This window comes from Ostrea edulis, chromosome 1, assembly GCF_947568905.1.
Source record: "Ostrea edulis chromosome 1, xbOstEdul1.1, whole genome shotgun sequence".
NCBI classification, from domain to species: Eukaryota; Metazoa; Mollusca; class Bivalvia; order Ostreida; family Ostreidae; genus Ostrea; species Ostrea edulis.
The window spans coordinates 107774351-107798090 of record NC_079164.1 but is presented as its reverse complement, the minus strand read 5'-3'; the positions used below and the strand labels follow the sequence as shown (position 1 = coordinate 107798090).

General features: G+C 36.2%; 2 protein-coding genes across 5 annotated transcripts in view; both read right to left on the bottom strand.

Annotated features, from left to right (window-relative positions):
* LOC125666820 (receptor-interacting serine/threonine-protein kinase 1-like) overlaps positions 1-23740 on the bottom strand; it is a 542042-nt gene that overhangs the window by 112879 nt on the left and 405423 nt on the right. The window lies entirely within an intron of this gene.
* Positions 8551-19007, bottom strand: LOC125666894 (dehydrogenase/reductase SDR family member 1-like). Of its 4 annotated transcripts, XM_056153235.1 has the most exons (10): positions 18936-19007; positions 16323-16506; positions 15126-15190; positions 13791-13934; positions 12021-12100; positions 10234-10366; positions 9396-9518; positions 9211-9286; positions 9044-9124; positions 8551-8940 (listed from the first exon to the last, which is right to left on the bottom strand). In XM_056153235.1, exons 2-10 carry the CDS (start codon positions 16426-16428, stop codon positions 8804-8806), a joined length of 945 nt encoding a protein of 314 aa, XP_056009210.1. In that variant the 5' UTR covers positions 16429-16506; positions 18936-19007; the 3' UTR covers positions 8551-8803. The 4 variants fall into 4 exon arrangements, with proteins under 4 accessions (XP_056009210.1, XP_048756190.1, XP_048756182.1 ...); XM_048900233.2 differs by lacking the exon at positions 16323-16506 and having other exon boundaries at positions 15026-15190; positions 18936-18994; XM_048900225.2 differs by lacking the exon at positions 18936-19007 and having other exon boundaries at positions 16323-16904.

The following is a 23740-nucleotide window of genomic DNA, read 5'->3' as shown; positions in this document are numbered from 1 at the left end:
GGACTTGACAGTATATCACTAAAGATAGCCCTGAAATATGATAAAACAACGATATAATACTAACTTAACAATCAAAGCCTATGCTAAACGATATTTTATCCTACTGATTTCCATCAAGATACGTTTATCATTTAAGGGAGATAACTCTAAAGATACACCATTTTGCAAAATAGTATTTCTCCCTTGAATATTCATAAAAAAGTAATTAATGAAATAAAACAATAATATTGTCATACCCTTCTATGGGAAAAAGCTTCCCTCAGTAAATTTACAGCTTGGACAATATTATCAGGTTCAAGGATTGACTCTATAATTCAATATAGTACCATGTATGTACAATGTAAAATCACTTTCATAAATTAAACTGAATATCTAATTGCTCATTTTGAACAAAGTCAAATACTTTTGATAAGCATAAAATCTATGTAAACTGATTTATATCACCTTACAATATAGTAATATATATAACTGAATTCTTTAATCAATATAAGGAATAAGTTTGACTCATTCATTCATTCTTTCAGTCATTTAGTAAAAGTGCAAATGGGAAGTTTATATTGCAAATATACAGAATAGACTTTAAATTAACTAGTAGCAATAGGAATTAGTATAAATATGTTACTTACCAGAAATCAAGGATTTTGTAGTCTGCTGTCAGTATTAAACTCTTTCTCAAAATCACGTTTATTCAAATGTATGTCTACCTAGCTTCTGAATAATATTCAGATACTCAAAACTGGCGGTAAAACTATAGAACCGAGAAACCAACCAAATGCAACTTGACAATCACTGACCAATAAAAACCCTTCATACAAAATGACCACACTCAGATCCATGACCAAAGCCCCCAAGGTATATAAATTGTAAGTGTACCTTTGTGTAGTGATGTAAATAAAGGGGTGGATCTAAGATCTAAATATGTATGAATATAAAAACATATATTTGTCAGTAATGGATTGTCAAAACTTAGTACTATTACACTACGGATAACTCTGTTTGCCTTATCAAGATATAGGGCTCACTGTGGGTGTGACCGGTCGACAGGGGTTGCTTATTCCTCTAGGCACCTGGTCCCACCTCTGGTACATCCAGGGGTCCGTGTTTGCCCAACTCTCTATATTGTATTGCTTATAGGAGTTATGAGATTGATCACTGTTCGTTTTCTTCACCTTTCATGGATAAGCCATGAAAGCTAATGTAAATAACATAAAATGCAGTGTACCCAGGTGTTGGCAGTTTTGTCGAATTAATACTTGGTGTGTACAAAATCAAATGACTTAAACCTCATCAAAGACAAAATGTATGCTCCTGGGAAAACATCAAAGAAAGTAAAAATCATATTTTCAGTCGTTAGATCTCCAAGTTTCTGGTCAAGTTCTAGAAAACGTTAGCACTGAAAAACTACTTTGAGTATACATAGACAAATGCGTTGTATTATACTTCTCACATCCACTCAGTTTACAAATTCATGCTAGAGAATTACATCTTTTGCGTAGAATTGGAAAATATTTCACACGTCATACAAAAAAACCTCTTTTACAATATATTTACATTTTACCATGTATTAACCATTGCCTCACTGTATTGGATAATGATTTCTCGAAACTGCTACTCAGTATTTATAAACTTCAAAACCGAGCAGCAAGGATTCTACTCCGTGTTCCTCATGATTCACCATCGTTAGAGCAACTTGGATGGCTCACTGATTTTGAGCAATTCTAAGCTTACAAATACAGTTTGCCATACAGAGTTTTCTATTGTATGAGCCCAACTTATTTAAATAATTTGCATGTATTTAATTGGTTTACGATCTCAATCCAATAATGATCTGTTTAAATGCTTGCGTTCAGAACTAACTCTCTTCAATGGTGTACAACTCTGAAATGATTTATCATGCGCATTATCTAGCTATAAGATCATCGCCATCAGTCTTAAGCAAGAAAACTTATTGTACGCAAACGATGTGCTTCTTCTAATTATTATAAGATTGTGTTGAATGTACATGTAATTCAGTATATCGTTATTGTTCAGCATCTGCTTTGTATTATATTATGTTCAGTTGTTGTATATTATTGACAGTTTAGCAAAGACCTCGGGGGTAGTGCTATGCACTAATTGAGTTACCTTATTTAGATTGTTTGTTTGTTTGAAAAAATTTCACTCATGGAGACGTCACCATTGCAGTGAAGGATTGCAAAATTTAGGCCTATGCTCAGCTCTCACGGCCTTTAAGCAGAGAGGGGTATAAATGGGCCACACCTGTTGTGACAAGGGGCTTCGGGTTTTGTGGTCTAATCCGAAGGACCGCCCGATTTAGTCGCCTCTGACGACAAGCAAGGTTTTATGTATTTTTAGAACGGAAGATTGTATTGTAATTCCAATAAACTGATGGTTAATAAATGATAGTTACAAAGCAGTAGTATACAGAATGACGTTATTCTTATGGAAGTCAGTGATTACCTTAAGGTCATGGATATTCTTACTTTTTGTTCTGTGACTCGAATTGTTTTGAACATATCTTATTGATGTACATCAGAAAACAAGTTCTGACAACTTTCTAATTTTTCCTTCAATAGAGCAAGGAAATCATCACTAAGTAAAACATATGTGTTGCTCAAATGAATTTGTAATATCAACTATATAAATCCATAAGATTGTGTAAAACACCAAAAAGTTCTAAAGACAAGTTTGTTTTGTCCCGAAGTAAATGCTGTGTTTCTAATAAATATTTAAGTCAAGATGAAAATATTATTTCTGCATAGAGTACTTTTTACATGCAATAAAGTAATGGTAAGCATCTTCCTGTCTTGCATAAGAACAGAAGGGATTGTCAAAAATATTTTGTCTATATAAATGACAAGTGCGCCAATAAAAAGATGTGTGGCAAGTCAAGATCTAAACTGTGAAAAGTTGTTTTTTCAATAACAAAATCCTTAATGAGACTTTCAACAATTTGACTTCAACAGAAACAAGTTTTCTCTAGGGTATTGTGATCAAATATCGAAGCAAAACCCCAAACCACCCCCACTTCGGAAGACGAAATAACACGGGATGATAAATACGAATATACACTGTTCGAGTCCTCTGCAGTATTTGCTTGACCGCTGATTTCTGTCCCGTTCGATCCCACATATCTTTGTTTCAGATCGTCTCTTGCCATCGGATCTTGTAGATGCGCCTCAAAGAGGTGTTGAAAAATATTTACCTATTTTGTTGCATTGTCTGTAAATGTCTACCATATCTCTTGCCCCTAGAACAGAACTGACTCCACATTCGAGCTAAAGATGCGGAATTTTTCCCGCTGCTCTCTCCAGATGTTCTTGCGCATCATGCAAGCTGCTTTTGTCTTTTTGATTTTGGCTGTGATTTATCAGTCAGTGTCAGGTACTAGTATTTTAGTCAACCATGCTTCCAATGCAGGTAATCAAAAGACTCCACCTCCCTGATGGACTCTCGATCGACCGTGACTGGTGTGTTGGCAGTGGTCTTGAACCTCATCTGTTCAGTTTTCTCCCTGTTGATCTTGAGCCTTGTTTCAGCTGATGATATCCCCAGGCGAGTAGCCTTGTTCTGCATCTCGCTGTGGTAGGGTGACAAGCCTCAGGTTCTCGGTGAAGTCGAAGGTCATCTTGCTGCGTCCAAAATGTTCACTGTATACCGTTTTTCCTGACTGTTGTAGTAATCTTTATAATCCAGTCAATGACCAGGTCGAAGAGGAGACAAGCATCACCCTTGTCAAACTTTGATCTTCATCTCGAAACTTTTGGGCAGCTGGCATATGTGGGCAGTTCTTCAGCTCATGTCGTAGATACATCGAATGAGGGAGATATATTTTCGGTGATTCCATAGTGCCTCAGTAGCTTTTCCATCGTTTCTCTCTCCACAAGAACTAAGACTTTATCATATTCTATGAATTTGATGTAGAGTGGAAAGTTCCACTCCAGTAACTGCTTTATAATGATGTACGGGTTGGCGAAGTGGTAAGTGCAAAATTGTTTCTGCTGGAAGCCTATCTGCTTGTCTCGGAGCTTGAGTGAACAACCTCCCTCATTCTCTCTGAACCTTACCTGGTGTTGAAAGGAGCTTGGTACATTGATAGTTGCTGATGTCTCCTTTCTTTAGCAGCATGATGATGATTCCTTCTTTCCACTGGAACGGTGCCTCTCACTTGCTGAGGAGGCTATACATATGTAGCATGCCGACACCTTTCTCTTTGTCTGCTTTGATGGCTTCTGCTGATATCTTATTCGGCCCTACAGTCTTCCCATTTCTAGAATCATGATGGCTTTATTGATATCTGCCTTTGAGGATTTGTCACAGCTGAATGGCAGTTCTGTGTCTGTGGTTGTCTAGTAGTGCGTCAGGAGCGTTTCAATTCAGCAGCTCCCTGAAATGCTCTGCCTTTGCCTATTGTTTCAGCTGTTCCTCTGTTGTTCTTATCCTTTATTGACTTGTCTGTTGGAATTAGTCCTTATCCCAGCTATCTAGTCACCAGGTACAAGTACTTCAGGTTATCCTGTCCGGCTGCTGCCTCTGCACGACTGTCAATGTAGTCCCTCTTATCTTTCTTGAAGCTTCTCTTCACTTCTCTATTACCTGTGCTTTTTCTGTGTCTTTGAATTGACTGCTTTTGTTCGGCTCATGTTCAGCGTAGTTTTTCCTTGTTTCCACTTTGTGGGTATTGTCGACTTGGGGCCCCTACCTTATGATTTCTTTTCTTCTTGTAATGGACCAATCGAATCGATCATGAACCTCTTCGCATGTGTCATGCAAGACCTTTTGTTGTTACCACCATGTCTTGAAGTCTGCCTCATCGCATTCTATTAGCTTTTAAAGGAAAGGCTGATCTGGAATGTTGCTTATCCTTTTTTGTAAGCAGCCCGATGTTGCACGTTGTCTGTGTGTTGTTGGCGTAGGTGCATTTTTGAGGCATAATCTCACTGTAGATATAAAACGATGGTGGTCTGATAATACGTAAGCACCTTTCATCACTCGTACACCCCGCTGTGATCTCCTTAACTTGCGGCTTATGCAGATGTGGTGGGACTGGTTCTCCCTGGCATGGTTCGGGGATCTATGTGTTGTTCTCGCGGATGCATTTGTGAGGGAAGATGCTTCCTCCTATCACTAGCTAGTTCGGGGTACACAACTTTGCAATGCGCTAACCATTTTCGTTCATCTGTCCCAGTCTGCGTGTCCCCATGATAATGTCATAGGCTGTGTTGTACTTTCTGAACTTGGCCTTGAAATCTTCCATCAGTATGATTATGTACTTTCTTCCTCTTCTGTCTAGGGCTGTAGTTGTTGGTAAAAATAATCTTTCTTATCTTCCTCATCGTTGGTGGGAGCATAGTACAACCTGGTGGCAATCTTCTTGAAGGTAAACTTGGATATTATGACACGAGAGTTAACAGGTTCCCAGTCAATGAATGCCGCTGTACCTTCGCTGCCAACATCAGTGCCCAACTCTGTGTTAATTCCGAGAGGAAGAGAAGACTTGCACATTTGCTTCCTTTTCACTGCAAAACTGCTAGCCAGGGTGGAGCTTACTATGACAATGACAAGCACTGACAACACACAAACTATAAACATCACGCAGACATTTTGCAATCTTGGGTTCTTTAATGACTCCTTGGAAACTTCTGTAGAACCTTTTACTAAAGGATTTTTGGATCCCTATCTAACAAGAGCTGTTGTGAAATTATCACCCACCCATTCTTTGAAATCACTTTTCAGCTGTCAAGATTTAACCTAAATTTACATTTTGAAAGGTCTTTTTATATATCTAATAAGTACGATTTTACAGGGGATTCAACAGCCTCTTTTGAAATCAGCATTTCACAAATTCTTATGTTCGTTATAATGATTTTATTGGCAAATAAAACATGTTAAGTCGAATATTTTCTGACGTGGTTCATACCAATTGTTAGGCTTTTCTTTTCTTAGTGATTTTGACTGTCATTTACCTAATCAAGATAGAGGACTCATGACGAGTGTGACCGGTCAACTGGGCATCCTTACTCCTCACAGGCACCTTATGATATCACACCATTGGTGTTTCTGGTGCTTCGTATTTGCCGAGTTCTCGATTTTGTATTCTTTTAGGAAACGTGAGTTTAATCACTGTTCATTATCTTCACCTTTTATATGTCTATATTTGTAATGGCATTGCAGTTTGGAGTAGCTGGTATGATTCCCACGAGCATTTGCATACCTGATACTTGCATGAAAACCAATAATATATCTCTGATTAGTGAACTATGATACACACTGACGCTATATGTGGACAATAACTTCTGTGTCCCGAGGACCGGCCATCCTTATTCGTCGCTTACTATTTTGTTCAAAGCACAGCCCATTTCAAGAAAGCAACATACTACCTTTCTCGCTTAAAATTCCAGGAATGATTGATTGAATATTGTTTTACGTTCCTCTCGAGAATATTTCACTCATATGGAGACGTCACCACTGCCGATAAAGGGCTGCAAAATTTAGGTCTATGCTTGGCGCTTATGGCCATTGAGCAGGGAGGGATCTTTATCGTGCCTCACCTGCTGCGACACAGGACAAGTTAGCAGTTATTGAATGCTTCTTTGTATATACACATTATAATCTAAGCAATCATATCTCTGAAGTTGGATCTTGTAATACAAATTTTGCATTTCTCATAATTTAACACTTTTGCTAAGCCCATCTACTATCACCTCGCATATTTCAGCTTTTATTTGCGTTCGTAAACTATATAACTATATAACCGCGATACAACTCATTTCCTTTATATAATGAGATAATTTTGGCAGCGGTATTTAGGCTTGCTTTCCATGCGATTGGGCGAATTGGTCACGAGGAACTATACCCTCAACTCCAAAGTGATACAAAGGCAAAATGTATCATTTCTAGATGACAGTTCTATACAGATCATACGGAGACATTCCAAAAACATGAAAGGTAGCCAGTCAACTTTGTAAGTCAACCTTTCAAATAATCAATTCTGTCCATTTCAAGCTTTAAAATTGTACACCGCCCAATAACAGCACACTTCCGGCCTTTCATTCACTTTTAAATCTGGCACTCCAATTCCTCACAGTTTTGTGGCATCTTACTTAAAAGCAATTTCATTGGCTTGGACTTATCACAATACTTAGACCATAGTTTTTGCATTGCTGCTGTCACAAAGGCTGCAAAAAATGGTATGTCTGAAAACGTAACCCAGCAACTTGATCGCTGAAACCCCAATGCAATGACACGTTACATTTTTATATCTCGCAACTGATTCGATACGAAAGAGCTTGTTCTGCTTACGGTCAGTTTTTAAATCGAGGTAAGCTACTGACAAACAAGTTGATGGTACAGGGATTTCAACAGTCTCGATTGAAGTCAGCATTTCGCAAATTCTATGGTCGTTATAACGATCTAGTTCGTCAATACAACCTCGCATTGGGTCAAATGCTGCCTAACGTGCTCCATACTGATTGTTAGCCCATTCTTGGCACACTGATTTTGACTATGGATAACTCCGTTTACCTGATCAGGATATGGCGGCGGGTGTGACCGGTCGGCAGGGGATGCTCTCTTCTCCTAGGGACCTGATCCCACCTCTGGTGTGTCCAGGGGTCTGTGTTTGCCCAACTATATATTTTGTATTGCTTATAGGAGTTATGAGATTGATCACTGTTCGTTATCTTCGCCTTTCATTAGGATAGATTTTTTTCAAATTACGATTCTGTTAACATACTGTCTGAAAGTTTGTAAAATGAAATATTTGTCCTTGTACATGCGCTTGGATTTTTAATCGCTGCTCCAAATCAAAAAGGAATTTAGTGTATCATATTGCATTAGTTTTTACGTAGGTTTTTCTGTAATTAGCTTTGTGGTATATTTATATCTAACATGAGGTCAGCATATGACAGATCATCTACGGGTTTTGAATTCATTATATTTGATATACGTCATTATGTCAACTCATGAGGTCAGCATATGACTGTAAATGAGCCAGATTCTGGACTTGGTCTCAACATATTGCTTATAGACTGCGAATCAAAATTCATGAGGTCGACTTCCACAGTGGCTGCTCTTGTGAACCGGACTCTGGCTTTGGTCTCGACATCATTTGCTTATGAGTTGTGGAATTAAATTTGAAAACACCTTATCCCAGCTATTGTTAAATAATGGTTAAAAGTTTGTGCAACAAGTAAGTGGCGTACGAAAAAAGGCCAAGAACATGATAACTGCCGTTCTTGGCACACTGATTTTGACTGCGGATAACTCCGTTTACCTGATCAGGATATGGGGCTCACGGCGGGTGTGACCGGTCAACAGGGGATGCTTACTCCTCCTAAACACCTGATCCCACCTCTGGTGTGTCCAGGGGTCCGTGTTTGCCCAACTATCTATTTTGTATTGCTTGTAGGAGTTATGAGATTGATCACTGTTCGTTATCTTCACCTTGCATGCTTTAAATTTTAATTCTTCACCATATAACCTTATTCCAGCTATTACGGTATTTTTTATCAACATTATGGTATATGTAAAATAATGTATGTGACTCTGTTTTCTCTTTGTAATTTATTTGGTCAATAAATGACACAATCTCACATCACTTAGTTTTAAGGTTTCATTTCAACACATGTAGCAACAAAAACAAGTTTTGGAAAAGTCTTAACATAATATGTATCATGGATTTAAATAATTAAAAAAGTTGTGGGTATAAATATCACTGTACAATCGAGGAGATTGGCGTTCCGTTTGCTGAACTGCTAGAGATCTGAGTGTGTTATATGGCAACGCGAGGATAAAGATGTTCTTAGAATTTGCTCCCTCTCAATGCAAACATCCAAAAGGGTAACCGTATAAAATTCGGAAGCCATTTTTGAACCCAGGCAGTGTTTGGATTGCGTCCTAATATCCAATTGATTTGTCTCATGCTGTTTATAACACGACCTGCCATAAACATAAAATATGGTGATTAAATATATTATAAGTTTAGTTAGATAAATTAGAAGAGTTCTGACCCAGTTAATAATGACTATGTAAAGTTACTCACCATCAACATCCCGTAGATTGTATTCTAAGCCTAACTCGGGAGTCATTAATATCCTCCCAGATTTGCTCATGATGTTTGTATCTGAAAGTGAATTAAATCATCTGAGTAGTGGGGTTTCAAAAGTACATGATCACCATGGACTTTAATGAATTCAAAGCTAGAACTACCTTTTGCCAACGCGACTATGCACTTCCCAGCAAATTCCACTGATTCAGCACCGTCAAAGAGTTGTTTCTGTTTTTCCTTTAAAAGAGTACACGCATTCATCAGTGAATTATTCATAGTGACGGTTGACACAATGGCTGTAAAAGATGTGCCGGTCTTTAAGAATTAGCATCATACAAAACCATACACTTTTGCTGGTTTGGAGCACCTGGTCCACGTGCTCAGTCATTACAGGCCCGGGCCAAAGGCTCACAAACGCCACATTGTGTTTTCTGAGTTCCACTGCACAATCTGCTGCCATTCTGTCACACTACAAGAGAAATGGAAAGTTTTACTGACATTGATTAAAACAGTATTGCACAAAAAATGTACACCGAACTTTAAGATAGGCTGAAATTGCTTTATTACATTGTTTCCAAGAGATAATCAAAAAATAATTTTTTATTTTTGAAAGCATGTGGGTATGGACTACGGCGCTCCACGCCGACAAGCTTCATGGAGATCTTCATGAATAAAATGTCGGTGTGAAACATCACAGTTCATACCGTCATGCATTTTCAACATGAAATTTATTTCATATATTTAAATTCTTGTTTCATTTCTGATGAAATTTCTAAACGTTGAAATAGACGTGGTATATATTTATCAAGATTCATACGCGCATTGTTCACAACTGCATCGCATTCATGAAGAAACGGCAACCATTACAATTTGGTACATGTAAAGACATCTAAGGCAAAAACATTGGAAAGGTAAATATCATGAAATACACCGTCATAAACATAATTACATAACATAAACAAAAATGAGCAAGCACTGTGTACAAGTATTCCAAGTCTACAATTTATTTTGGTGAACTTGACCTCTAGTCTTTAACGTCTAATCATCTTTCGTTAAATCACTCGAGAGAATTATTTCCATGATCCGTCCATCTATGTACCAGTTCAAAGAATTCAACTTCGAAGGAAAGCCATTATTCTTAATTTGGATATGCGTCTGTGAAATAGGTACAAAAAGAGACTTACCGCTTCCTTTCCAATGCCATAGGCCACGTTGAAGAGATACGACAGACCGCCCGCTGATGAAACGTTAACGATCAGACCGTGCTTTTGTGGAACCATTATTTTCGCTGCATGCACAGTGCACATGTAATGGTTTCTGTATCAATGTAGAATTCAATGTTTGTTAACACAGTACACATGTAATGGTTTCTGTATCAATGTAGAATTAAATGTTTGGTGACACAGTACACATGTAATGGTTTCTGTATCAATGTAGAATTAAATGTTTGTTAACACAGTACACATGTAATGGTTTCTGTATCAGTGTAGAATTAAATGTTTGTTAACACAGTACACATGTAATGGTTTCTGTATCAGTGTAGAATTAAATGTTTGTTAACACAGTACACATGTAATGGTTTCTGTATCAATGTAGAATTAAATGTTTGTTAACACAGTACACATGTAATGGTTTCTGTATCAATGTAGAATTAAATGTTTGTTAACACAGTACACAGGTAATGGTTTCTGTATCAATGTAGAATTAAATGTTTGGTGACACTGTACACATGTAATGGTTTCTGTATCAATGTAGAATTAAATGTTTGTTAACACAGTACACATGTAATGGTTTCTGTATCAGTGTAGAATTAAATGTTTGTTAACACAGTACACATGTAATGGTTTCTGTATCAAAGTAGAATTAAATGTTTGTTAACACAGTACACATGTAATGGTTTCTGTATCAGTGTAGAATTAAATGATTGTTAACACAGTACACAGGTAATGGTTTCTGTATCAAAGTAGAATTAAATGTTTGTTAACACAGTACACATGTAATGGTTTCTGTATCAGTGTAGAATTAAATGATTGTTAACACAGTACACATGTAATGGTTTCTATATCAATGTAGAATTAAATGTTTGTTAACACAGTACACAGGTAATGGTTTCTGTATCAATGTAGAATTAAATGTTTGTTAACACAGTACACATGTAATGGTTTCTGTATCAGTGTATAAATGTTTGTTAACACAGTACACATGTAATGGTTTCTGTATCAGTGTAGAATTAAATGTTTGTTAACACAGTACACATGTAATGGTTTCTGTATCAATGTAGAATTAAATGTTTGTTAACACAGTACACATGTAATGGTTTCTGTATCAGTGTAGAATTAAATGTTTGTTAACACAGTACACATGTAATGGTTTCTGTATCAATGTAGAATTAAATGTTTGTTAACACAGTACACATGTAATGGTTTCTGTATCAGTGTAGAATTAAATGATTGTTAACACAGTACACAGGTAATGGTTTCTGTATCAAAGTAGAATTAAATGTTTGGTGACACTGTACACATGTAATGGTTTCTGTATCAATGTAGAATTAAATGTTTGGTGACACTGTACACATGTAATGGTTTCTGTATCAGTGTAGACATTTATAAATGGGTGATCTGTCTCTCACATCAACGCTTTATTTGGATATTTAGTCTCTTATATTCTTTCTCTCTTATGTTTTAAGATATGATAAAACGTGTTTAGTTCTCAATCAACTGAGGAAATTGAAAATGACCCTTGCATTGAATAGAAATAATTGGAAGTTTCAAGAGTGAAAATTAGATAAAAATTTTGTTTCATTTCCTCAGAATTTACAGATGACATATAGTATCATTCGAATAATTTCATTTGAAATATGATCAAGATAACTTTTAAACTTAGACAGAAACAATTACCTTTTCCCAATCGTACGGACAATAATTAGTGATGTCCTTTATATTCTGAAAATTTAGATATTGAGATCCTTTACCTTAATCCAACGTTGTTTACTGTATCCCATATCGACAGCGGTTGTTCCCAGAAAGGTTTCCCCAAATTTTCAGATATTGCCTGAGAATGAATAGTAAGCAAGTAAGTAATTTATTTATTATAGTGACATGTGTTTTAAAATACAATATTACATGTTAGAATTGTCTTATGCATGGAAAGGAGAAATGCCAAAAAATATCCATTCTGAAAATGAATACCCTGATCTAGGTCTGCAGAAGCAGTGTTTCTAAAGTATTAACTGATCGAGGGTCCAGGTTCAGTTATCTCCCTTACAGAAAGGGCAGTTTTAGGCTTTCTCCAACTTAAACAACTGTCTTCGTTAAAATAATGAATATTCATCGACACGTCTTACAAGGTCGTTTGAAAACCGCCGCAGTGACCTAGAGTTTAGAGCGTTTGGCCTGCGTGCGGAAGGTCCGGGTTCGAATCCCGGCCGTGACAAACCTAAGTCATTAAAACAGGTAGTGACAGTTCCATCGCCAAACGCTCGGCATCAGGTGTGAATGTCACGGGTCCTTGGAGATGACCTTTAAAACGGATGTCCCGTGTCACAGTAGGTGTGGCACGATCAAGAATCCTTACTGCTCAATGGCCGTAAGCGCCGAGCAAAGGCCTAAATTTGAAACCCTTCACCGGTCTTTGTGACGTCTACATACGAGTGAAAAATTCTCGAAAGAGACGTTAAACAACATATAATCAATCAATCATCTCTTTTTGATTTTGTAATTCGTCCTTTATAATTTTTTTATTTTAAATGGACAGCCCGGGAAAATGAATTTGAAAAGTTTTTCTCAAAGCTTTTGAAGATGAATCGTTTCTATTGTACCAGGCATGTATGTACACAGCTGGGAACTGAATGCTAAAGCAAGAACATAAGTGAAAAAATACTCATTCGATATTTGTTTTAAATTATTTGATAACATCTTCCTGTAAAGTATATTCCGGAGTTATGTACTGATTGATTTTATGTTGTTTAACGTCCCAATCGAGAATGTTTCACTCATATGGAGACGTTACCATTCCCGGTGAAGGGCTGCAAAATTTTGGCCTATGCTCGGCGCTTACGGCCATTAAGCAGGGAGGGATCTTTATCATACCACATCTGTTGCGACACGGGACCTCGGTTTTTGCGGTCTCATCCAAAGGACCACCCCATTTTATCACCTCTTACGACAAGCATTGGGCACTGAGGACCTACTCTAACCAGGATCCCCACAGGTCCGGAGTTTTGATACAACTATCACATTTCAGAAGAGGATGCTTAAGAATATGAAATTGCATGATTTCTTTATTGTGGACAATGATTCTGGTATAAAAGGGATCTATATATGTGTTTATAGAGTCTTGTCGGTTCCTGGATTTTGCTTTTAGAATGATTCTCCGCTTCTGTGTAAGGTGTCCTTCATCGTGAAAATTTGGATACTAGCTGTGGTACGGATGAAGTGGTACACGAGTAATTTGGTCAAGATGCTAATTACATATATATCTTACTTAGAAAATTATGTGTATGAATTTATGTTACTCATACCTGTCCATTCGTACTAAAGCCATTCAGCCCTTTCACACCTCGAGTGTCTAATATTGCGTAAAACTGTCCAATAATTGGATAGATAAATAAACAGCTATGTCCAGTACTTGTATGTTTGAAAATATATAATGAACAGTGGACAATTTTCAGTCCAATGCGTCAGAGAATGGCTACAAAGAACCAAAAGATGACGTCATGACAATATATAGTTTATCAACTCACGTTAACAGCAGCATAAGCGTTATTGACGAGAAGGTCAAGTCGGCCATTTTGTTCAGTCTTGACTCTTTCAAAGAGTGCGGCAACGTCTTCGTCTTTGGAGTGATCGCATTGCACGGGGATACATTTTCCTCCTCTTGATTCAATCTAAAATCAGAATAATGTAGGTCAATTATGTATACATGCACATAACTTTTGAAATTGGCTTTATGCATCATGTATGCTGAAGAATGTATTAAATATTGGAGAGGACATTTATCGGTACTTTAAAAATAACAACGTACCAATTGCAATTAATGTAGCACGTGTATATGATTTACTATTCAACTCACATCAATTAATTTTCTAAATTTTGGAGATCCGATACTGTCCTCCAATCAGAGTTCCAAAGCCAATCCATAAATGTTGGTGAAAGTCACTAAATACGTTCATTTCGAAGATTTTTAAATGATTCAACGGGAGGTTTTTTCTTAAATACTAATTTTTATTTAAAATGTCATTTTGAATTATTTCACGGTGACTGGAAATCTGGACAAAGCATAATGTCTACTAATATTTCAGAAGCAAAGTCGATTTTTCAAGAATTGCTTCGGTTGAAAGAAGCACAAAGTCATCATTGATTAATTTCGCAAAGAAATATAAAGACAACCACAAAAATAAACAAAAAATCATCTTGTTGTCAAGGGAGACAGATCATCATTAAAAAAAAAAAATTACGCGATAATCAAATGAAATTGATTTGTAGTAAATTGTATATAATTTTCATGTAACCTATTCAATTCTATGAAAACATTAATTCGTTAAACGTTGAAATAACCTTTATTATACATAGACTACATTAATATCCAATACATGTACTTATTGAGTTTGATGAGTTGGAGGTAGTACTAGTGCCTTTACCCAGGTTACCATTTTGATATTTTCTTCCCTTTCGCGGTAACATACACGGATATCCTATTATTTTTTTTTATTTTTTTTTATTTTCTCACCAAACAATTTTCACTCTGCGTATAGGGCCTCCTTAAAATGATATACATTGTGGACTGATCTACTTAACAGCGAGCGGACATTAACACTAGATTTCGTCTCCGCTTGCATTTTTTTTTTTTTTTTTTTTTTTTTTTTTTTTGCTCCAGTTACATTTTCAAAAATATGTATACATGTGTAATCATGTAGGTGGTTATAAAAGTTAGTGTTCTGAGCTTAATGAATTTTGTTAACTGTTTTAAAATACACACTGCTTGATTGACACTGCGTCGTTGTTGAATGTAGTCAGATCGATAGATGTTATGTTTGACACTATGCAATATGTCAGTAAAGAAAAAACTGGAGTTTTGCCTCATTAGCTGTGGTAGTCAGCGATCCGCCTATGGGGTCTCCCGGACGTCCTGTTAGCGTTCTTCCTATTGTAAAAATTGAGAGCTTATAGGCATACATCTTTACAGTACATAGGCAAGATAGCTATTTCTGAAATTTAAAAACACAACAATTGAGCACTTGAGGATCAAATGACAGCGAAAGGTAGAGTGCCACATCACACAGTAACCGTAAGAAAGGATAATTTAGTCTTACAAACTGCTAGCGGATGGGGACTTTTTTGCGTCATATTTACGTCAGAGAGACAGACAGCAGACGCACACACCGCGTACCGCACACTGTACAGCCCGTGTTTTTTTCTTCCCCCCTCTCTCTTTTTTTACTTTAAAAATTTTTCGGGGGGGGGGGGGGGGGGGGGACAAGGTGATTTGTGTCTACAAGACATATCACTTATTTTGGTGGATAAATATTTGGTGAACTCATTTTTTATGTATACAATGTATATGTGAACTGACGTACTTAAATTTAGCGATCTTATTTTGTTGAATCTTTGGAAATCGCCAAAATTATATACCCGCCGAAAAATCAGCTCTACGGTACGTTGCGATCGGGGAAGTTCACTTTATAGTCTATGGTCTCTTAAAATCAGAAGACGCTAGAATGTGTGATGCATGCAAGTTTACAAAACATTCGATGTTGCCCAATAGATAGCATACCTGTGCTTCGTGGCATGTAAGCGAGTAGTTGTATACCGCATTGGATGTACACATGTAATTGATAAGAGAAGGTACAATATGAGCACTCCTAAAACTTATTCTTTTAACAATAATCAATAATGAAGAAAACGGAACTCGTAAAGTTCGACGCGTTTTGCGTACTCTGAAGTGAAATGAGACGCTGACTATATAATGTAGTTTCCGCAAATAGTACAATCTAAAACTGCATGTATTGTCATATTATTTTTTTTTTATTTATTAAAAGCAGAATATCAGTGTTTCAAGAACAAGTCAACATTTAAGATGATTGATTTAGGTCCTTGAAATTTGCTGCAAATGCCATGATCAGATTAGCTACGATAGTATCAAAATATATTACTTTCTGCGTCTATTTGACAATGTCAAACTTCTACATGTGTTGACAAATATTTTTATCGCATGACCTATTTAAAGACTGTTTACACTGTGCGAATGGAAAATTTGATTTTTTTTAAAAACTTACCTGTGATGTATATGGTAGCGCCGGCCTCCCCCAGCTGTAGAGCTATCCCCTTGCCCAACCCCCGGGACGCACCAGTCACTATACAAATCCGTCCAGTAAGCGACATGTCTTTCGGGCAACTTGAATGATTGTACTTCCTCTTATCAATACAGCGCGTCCGGACTTTGTTTTGTTATACCCAAATCTTTTTATAAAATGAGTCACGGGAAGTTTAGTCATGTAAATGAGTAGATTGTTTTAACAAGTACATACTAGTATATATTCAAATTTGTATATTTACGATTTTTAGCCATAACGCATAAATTTGGCCCGCTATCTTTAACGCGGTTTAAAAAGCATACCAGTTATTAATACATATTAATTATTCTTATACACATTTAGAAGTAATACTGAATTTCAAGTAAATTTAAAGGTACATGCTCACTATTAAATGAGATTTATTTTCTCCCAAACTAACATGATCAATGTATTCTACAATGGGGTTATAAAATGGAAGGAAAAGGTAAGAAATTATGTTTATTTTTGTCCAATTTGATTTTTTCGGACGTCTTTTGACACTCTTATTTTCATAATGTATTCATTGCATGAACACTATCCCACGTGGTCAGAAAGAAAACAATTACGTCAGTAAGTTCATCTTTCCTATGTATAGGAATAACAGGGGCGGATCCAGGAATTGTGGTTACGGGGGGCGCCACTTTATGAGGCTGGGGGTCTGGATTTTACGTATTTTATAGGGCTTGAAATATGTCTCCTATTTAGTCATTTGTACTATTTTCTATCATTTTTTATAAGGTGAAATTAATAAAATGACGCCAATTTTAAGGGGTTTTGGAAAATAATAAGTTCTCCCAATAAAGTAATTCAAGAAATCAAAAGATTTTGTCATTTATTTCTCCGGAAGTGGAAGAAATTATTGCTTCTTTTATTGTTTAGTACATTTTTCTAAACAAGATACCACAATTTACCTTAAATTTGAAAATTTTACGGGGCGCGCCCGCCCGCTGCGCCCCCCTTAAATCCGCCAATGATTTCCCCTCCCTATGTATCTCTATACAAACTTTTCCCACTGTTTTTGGACTTCATTGAGAAATCATGAGAATAAATTACATTCCATACACTAAATTGTATTCATTTAAAAACTTAATTTTTGAAGAAAAAAATTATTTGTAGCAGTTGTCGTTAAGGCATTGTAGAGAAAAGTCCGGGAAAGTACTTTCGGCACAAATCCCGAAAATCTCGTAAATATCGCTCAACTTTGACAAAACTTAAGGTATCCAATGTATAATGACCATATTTCATATCTAATAAATGGATGTTGGAATTTTTGTAATCATGGTATCATTTTGAAGGGTTTATCAAATAAAAATAATACACCATAGGAATTTTCAAAATTTTGTTTACTGCTTGATTTATTTCACCTAGAATTTAACATTGAAGTATATGGGAAAAGCATGTTTTATTACAATATTTTAAAAAGAAATTATATTTTCATACAAATCTCTTGGTAGAAAGTTACATACACTTTCTCTTAATGAAAATATGAAATAAAATTAATCATTGACCACACACATTTTTAGAAAATTAGATTTTTCTTATTTTTACAAAGGGCAGACAACTCTTCCAAAAAGTCTTAAGTGCAAAAAGGTCAGCTTCTAATCATTCACCGGTCATATGAATTTCATCTGCTTCACTTTCATCATTATTTAACAATAAACATTTATGTTGATCTAAATCCTTCAAAATTGTTCATTATCCTTTCATTATACATGGAATACCTTAAGGATATGCGGGACGATGATCACGTGATGGTTGCGAATTTATTATAAATCTAGAACCGGACGCAGCGTAGTTAAGCTTCCCGAGAAAAATCACAATACTGTACAGACACACTATACGACGTCATAATAAAAAAGTACGTCACGACGTTGTATCGCGGGGAAAATGTCAAGTGTTTTGTGTAAATCTGTTGATTGAATTCTTATCAAATGATAATTTTCATTTTATTTCATAGTGATTACAAGTCTCTTTTTCATATATATACATTGCATATATTATATATATGTATAGTATGCGACACAATAATTTGCCTACAAGTCACCGAAATCGCTCCTACATGCACATGCAATTTGCATCTCTAGGCATTTACCAAAAGAAAGTCAACCGTCTGTAAAGTAACAATGACTCAGTGCAAGTGTAAGATGATGATCGTTTGTTGATATTTACTATAGTAGTGTGAAACTAGATCTGGACACACATTTCTCCGAATCTTGCTTGGGATACGTACAAACTATTCAGGTGCTTTTATAATCGATCCTTGTTTGCGAAAAATACCCCCCCCCCCCTTTATGACGACAATCGTTACTTTTGGTCAAATATTAACGTCCATACTAGGACTAATTTTTGCAAGCATTTTTATGTAAATATAAGTAGATCTACGCTTTATCTCTGAAACTATTTCATATTCCAAATTATTTTTACTAACTTTACGAAACACTGCTGTGGAAATGGTAACTAATTTAAAAAACATGACACACGTCGGAATGTATGCGAGAAGCAGACGTGTGAAAAAGAAAAAGATGCAAAGTCACAACATGTGCTATACATACATACTTTGAAAAATAGCATGGAGACGATCGAGTCAAGCGACACTAGCTACCATGGCCGCGGAAATGTTGTTGATCTAGTAAAGGAAGTAGTAGCTCATATTGACGTTAACTAGACCTAACCCGTGGTTTGAAAGAAGACGTATTGTTTAGAGCTAGACTAGACGTTTTGTTCGAAGCCATGTTTAATATATACATGTATATTTAAAAAAAAAAATTTAATTTGTTTCCATTAACTCAATTTTTGTTCCATAATTATGAAAATTCTAAATATTTCAATAGGTTCAAAGCAAATATAGTTTCTAACAATGTATTCCAAAACAGGCACGAAGAATTACCCCCCCCCCCCCTTGCAACCCCCCCCCCCCCCCCGTCTTTGACAATGAGCTTTTTTTTTATTTTGTAGTGCAAATAAATTGAGACTGTCCCATCCCCCATTACTTTTAACAGTAGTTGTACATGAAAAGAATATAAGCTTGAAAGTTATTAATAACAAATATTTCGCCAAGCCTAACCCCAAGTGAACATATCAATGTATAACTTCAAGGACGCCTACCTCAAAATCAAGATTAGCTTTACCCCTTCATATTTCTACAGGAAGTTGGGTATATGAATAGCTTTTAATTGCAGTGTTTGCAAAAATATTCATTGACAAGTTTTTGAGTAGTGCTTCATTTAGTATCTGGACTACCCTGTTTTTGAGTACCAATTTCCACTCCAAATCCTTAAATTTTCCCAATTTCTTATTATATGGTTATGTTTAAGCATTTTATTACTATATATTTTATATTTTACATATATTCTAAAAATTATTGTAAAAGATATAGATAAAAATTCCATCATATTATTTTTTTGAATTGAAAATCGGAATTATCTTGTAAAATTCACAATTTTCGAAAAGGGGGGTAATTCAAAGCTTATTATCTCCCTTGTATACCTAGAAAGTGGCCATGAAATTTATACACATTGTACAGGACATCCTGATGGTGCTTCGTGAAAAAAAGAAAAAATATTCATTGACGAGTTATTTTTGGCCACATCGTCCCGCATGTCCTTAAAGTTGGTCTGTAAACACACAGTAAATGTCAGCTTCCTAAATCAAAGCATGCTGAGAGAAAAGTCCGGACAGTGAAATTCAGCCTGGAAGCATATTATGCACTCTGAATAGATAAAACATACATTCTGAATAGAAAAACCTTAAAGCGGGTCATGGTGCACCAATCCATCTGACATTTGAACTGATTATATATTTCTCTGAGAGGGAGGTTGTGACAAAATGTCGGTGCAAATCTATCTACGATGATAAAAAGTCCAGGAAACCATTTGATCTACTTTTAGCCCTAAAATATGTCATGTACCAATTAGGTTGAAATGTGAACTGATTATGTATTTCTCTGAGAGGGAGGTTGTGACAAAATTTCAGAGCAATACCTGTGATCATGCTGATGAAAAATCTGGAAAACAGTTTGACCTTCTTCTACTCCTAAAGTAGGTTATAATGCACCAATCCAGCTAAATGCTAACCACACTTGTATTCCTCCGAGATGAAGTCTTTAACTAATTATCAGAGCAATATCTGTATCCGTAATGAAAGAAGCCTGGAAAACTGTTTGACCTATTTTTAGCCCAAAATGAGATCAAGGACGGACCAATCCAGCTTAAATGCAAACCGAGCTTGTGTGTAAATTTCAGGGCAATATCTTCATCTGTAACGAAAAAAAGTCCGGAAAACTGTTTGACCTACTTGTAGCCCTAAAGTAGGTCAAGGACGGACCAATCCAGCTGAACTGCTGCATTGTGTTGGAGGAGACGTTGAACACTGGTTGTGTCATTGGAACGGTGGAATGCAACTCGGCTCCATTTCAATATCGAGTAAAAAGTTCAACACCGCTTCATCTAAAACGCACTCGTTGACTGAGCCCCATATAACGCAGTTCATTTTCATTAATATTTACCAGATCAGAAGTCGCCACTTGCTCCGTCATGTTATCGATCTCGTGAAGCAGACGATTCATTACGGGAACTCGTGTAATCTGTCTACTTCTATCAGTAAGTGGTCTACGTCATCAAGTTGACTATTCTGCCACGTCATCGTCTATGTATGTTGTTTCTTTAAATTAATTTGTATTTTATTCATATCTTTAGTTGTGCTTATTTTTGATAGCAATGAAAAACAAAAGTCAAACGAATGTATTTCGCTATATATAATGCTTGTGTGGAAAATTCCGTTCTGTGATGGGGAAGACGCATTCCAGAGAAATTAGTGCAGATGAACTCCGAACGAAATTCTGACACAGAAATCAAAACGAATTTTTCAACTAATAAGCATCACTTTAAAAGTTATTAAATGATTTCCATTTCCCCCCTTCAGTATCTTCACCAATGATAGCCATTTCCTCATTCTTCATTCCTTCGAACAAAATTGTAGTCATGGCGCTACCCAGTCATACCAACAACTGAACTCAGCCACTATATACATGCTGTTTTTAATTTTTTGAATTCGGCATGGAACAATGAAGATATGTTCATTCACACTGAGGGTGATGTGGTTGGGCATGCACAGTAAACACATTAATAAATCGTTAAGTACCAGTCCTGCGTTAAATGTCTAAGACTAGGTAGACTACATGGATACTGTATGCGCGTTTTACTTCAAATCGATATGTTCCCGTGGGGATCCTGTTAGAATAGGTTCCAAGTACCCATTGCTTGTGGCAAGAGGCAACTAAATGTGGCGCTCTTTCGGATGAGACCGGAAAAGCGGGACCCCGTGTCACAGCAGGTGTGGCACGTAAAAGATCCCTCCATGCTCAAAGGCTGTAAGCGCCGAGAATAGGCCAAATTTTGCAGCCCTTCACCGGCAATAGTGACATCTCCATATGAGTGAAACATTCTCAAGAGCGACGTTAAACAATGGCAAATAAAACTTCAAATTACTCGCCCTTGATTACAGGTGGCGCACGATCCGTTAACGTCCAAGGCGTTTCTTACCTCAAGTTTAAGAGAGCGTCGGAAGGACACGTTTAGATTAGAAAGTTGTTGAATATTTAGTAACTATGGTGGATTACGGTTCGTAGGACCTCACTGCGCTTAGAGACGAACTTAGAAAACGCATTGCAAGACTCTCTGGGCGGAAAGGGAAGCACGTTGAGAGTTTCAGCTGCAACCGAATTTTCTCTGTCACATCGATTAAATAAAGACATTCAATACACATTGAACGTTTTTCATTATAAACTACTTCATAATTAAGTTTACATGCTTAAACAGTAGTTTAGGTTGAATATATAATATACAATACATCAGAATTCTTTATAAGTTGTTGAATTGCATATGTTTAAAACAATAAGATGCGGACACCCCCCCCCCCTCTCTCGATCGAGGATTAAGAATATCAATTATCAAATATATCCATATACCTCTGAATTTCTATTATTAAGCTGTTAAAATGTGTAGTAATAGCGAATGTATATGTATAACTTCTCTTTAACAGTTTATTTGCGTGTTTTAACTTATATCACTTACGTGATGACGTCACGGTAGGTAAACAGTCCTTGCGATTAACTTTTTATTAGTCCATATTATAGGGCAAGCGAGAGCATAAAAATTGGCAGGTCAAATAAATTTTACTACCCCATATGCTAGGTGTACAATAATGATTCAAAATTTCGAGTTTCTACATTTTAATTGAATATTACAATTTGGATTGCAATAAGACGGAAGTTCAAGCTTTCTTTCAACTTTTAAATTCACGTCTCCATCCATATACTATGATTGATATACTATGAGTTGGTTGTACTCTGCGTGAAAAGCACGACTGTATCCTGCGTATAGGAATGGTTGTATCCAAATGACGTTTGTCCATGGTGTTGCAGGAAACTGATGTAGGCCTACATAATTTTCGAAGTTACAAGTGAATATTGAAAAACGCAATGCAATGATTTTTTAAAAAATAAAAAAACCCACAATGAACAATAGGCCTGTGTGTGACTTTTATATAAACACAACATTGTATATATGACAGTGAAATTTGTATTTACTTCACTTGGATAAATTTATAGCTTTATGAATTTGCATTTAATTTTGATAAAAGTAGATATGATTCAAATTTTATTTCTAAAAAATTCAGAAATATCTTAATCTCTTGAGATGCATTTTTCTTCTGGTTTGCGCCAACAGTTAAAATAGGCTAGGACTGTCCGTGGGTCAGTTGATAAACATGACATAACAACATAACTATGATAATGCAAACTTTGATAAGTTATGAAAGTTTGACAATATCATCCCATATTTTGATTAATTCCATACGTATTGACTATTGAAAAATCTAGACTCGTTTTCCTTGAAATTCAAACAATATTTTACAACACTTTTTGAATTTTAACAAAATTAACAATGAAAGTAAAGTGTTGAAATTAATTTACAATCCAGTCATCAAAAACGAAAACAAGACCTAGGAATATTCACTGCCTTACAGTTACAGTCTGATTATAGCCACCCCTCCATTACAGTCGCGTCGTCGTACCGAGGGAGGGGGGGGGGGTGCTGGTAGCAATCGCGTTCATTCATATTTTGATTACCTTGGTTAACTCTAAAATTAATTTTTAAATGACATCTGAAATATATTTTTGTACCATACTTCGTTTATATATTGATGACTCAAATTTCCCCTGTTCGATTATAGATCTAGTCTAGAAGGGGGGGGGGGGGTCATAGAATTATAAGATCATTGATGACTGTATCACTAAGGATAGATAAAATTTCAGCATAAAACATTCATGCAGAATATTACGATCTACAGAGCAAATGTTTAAT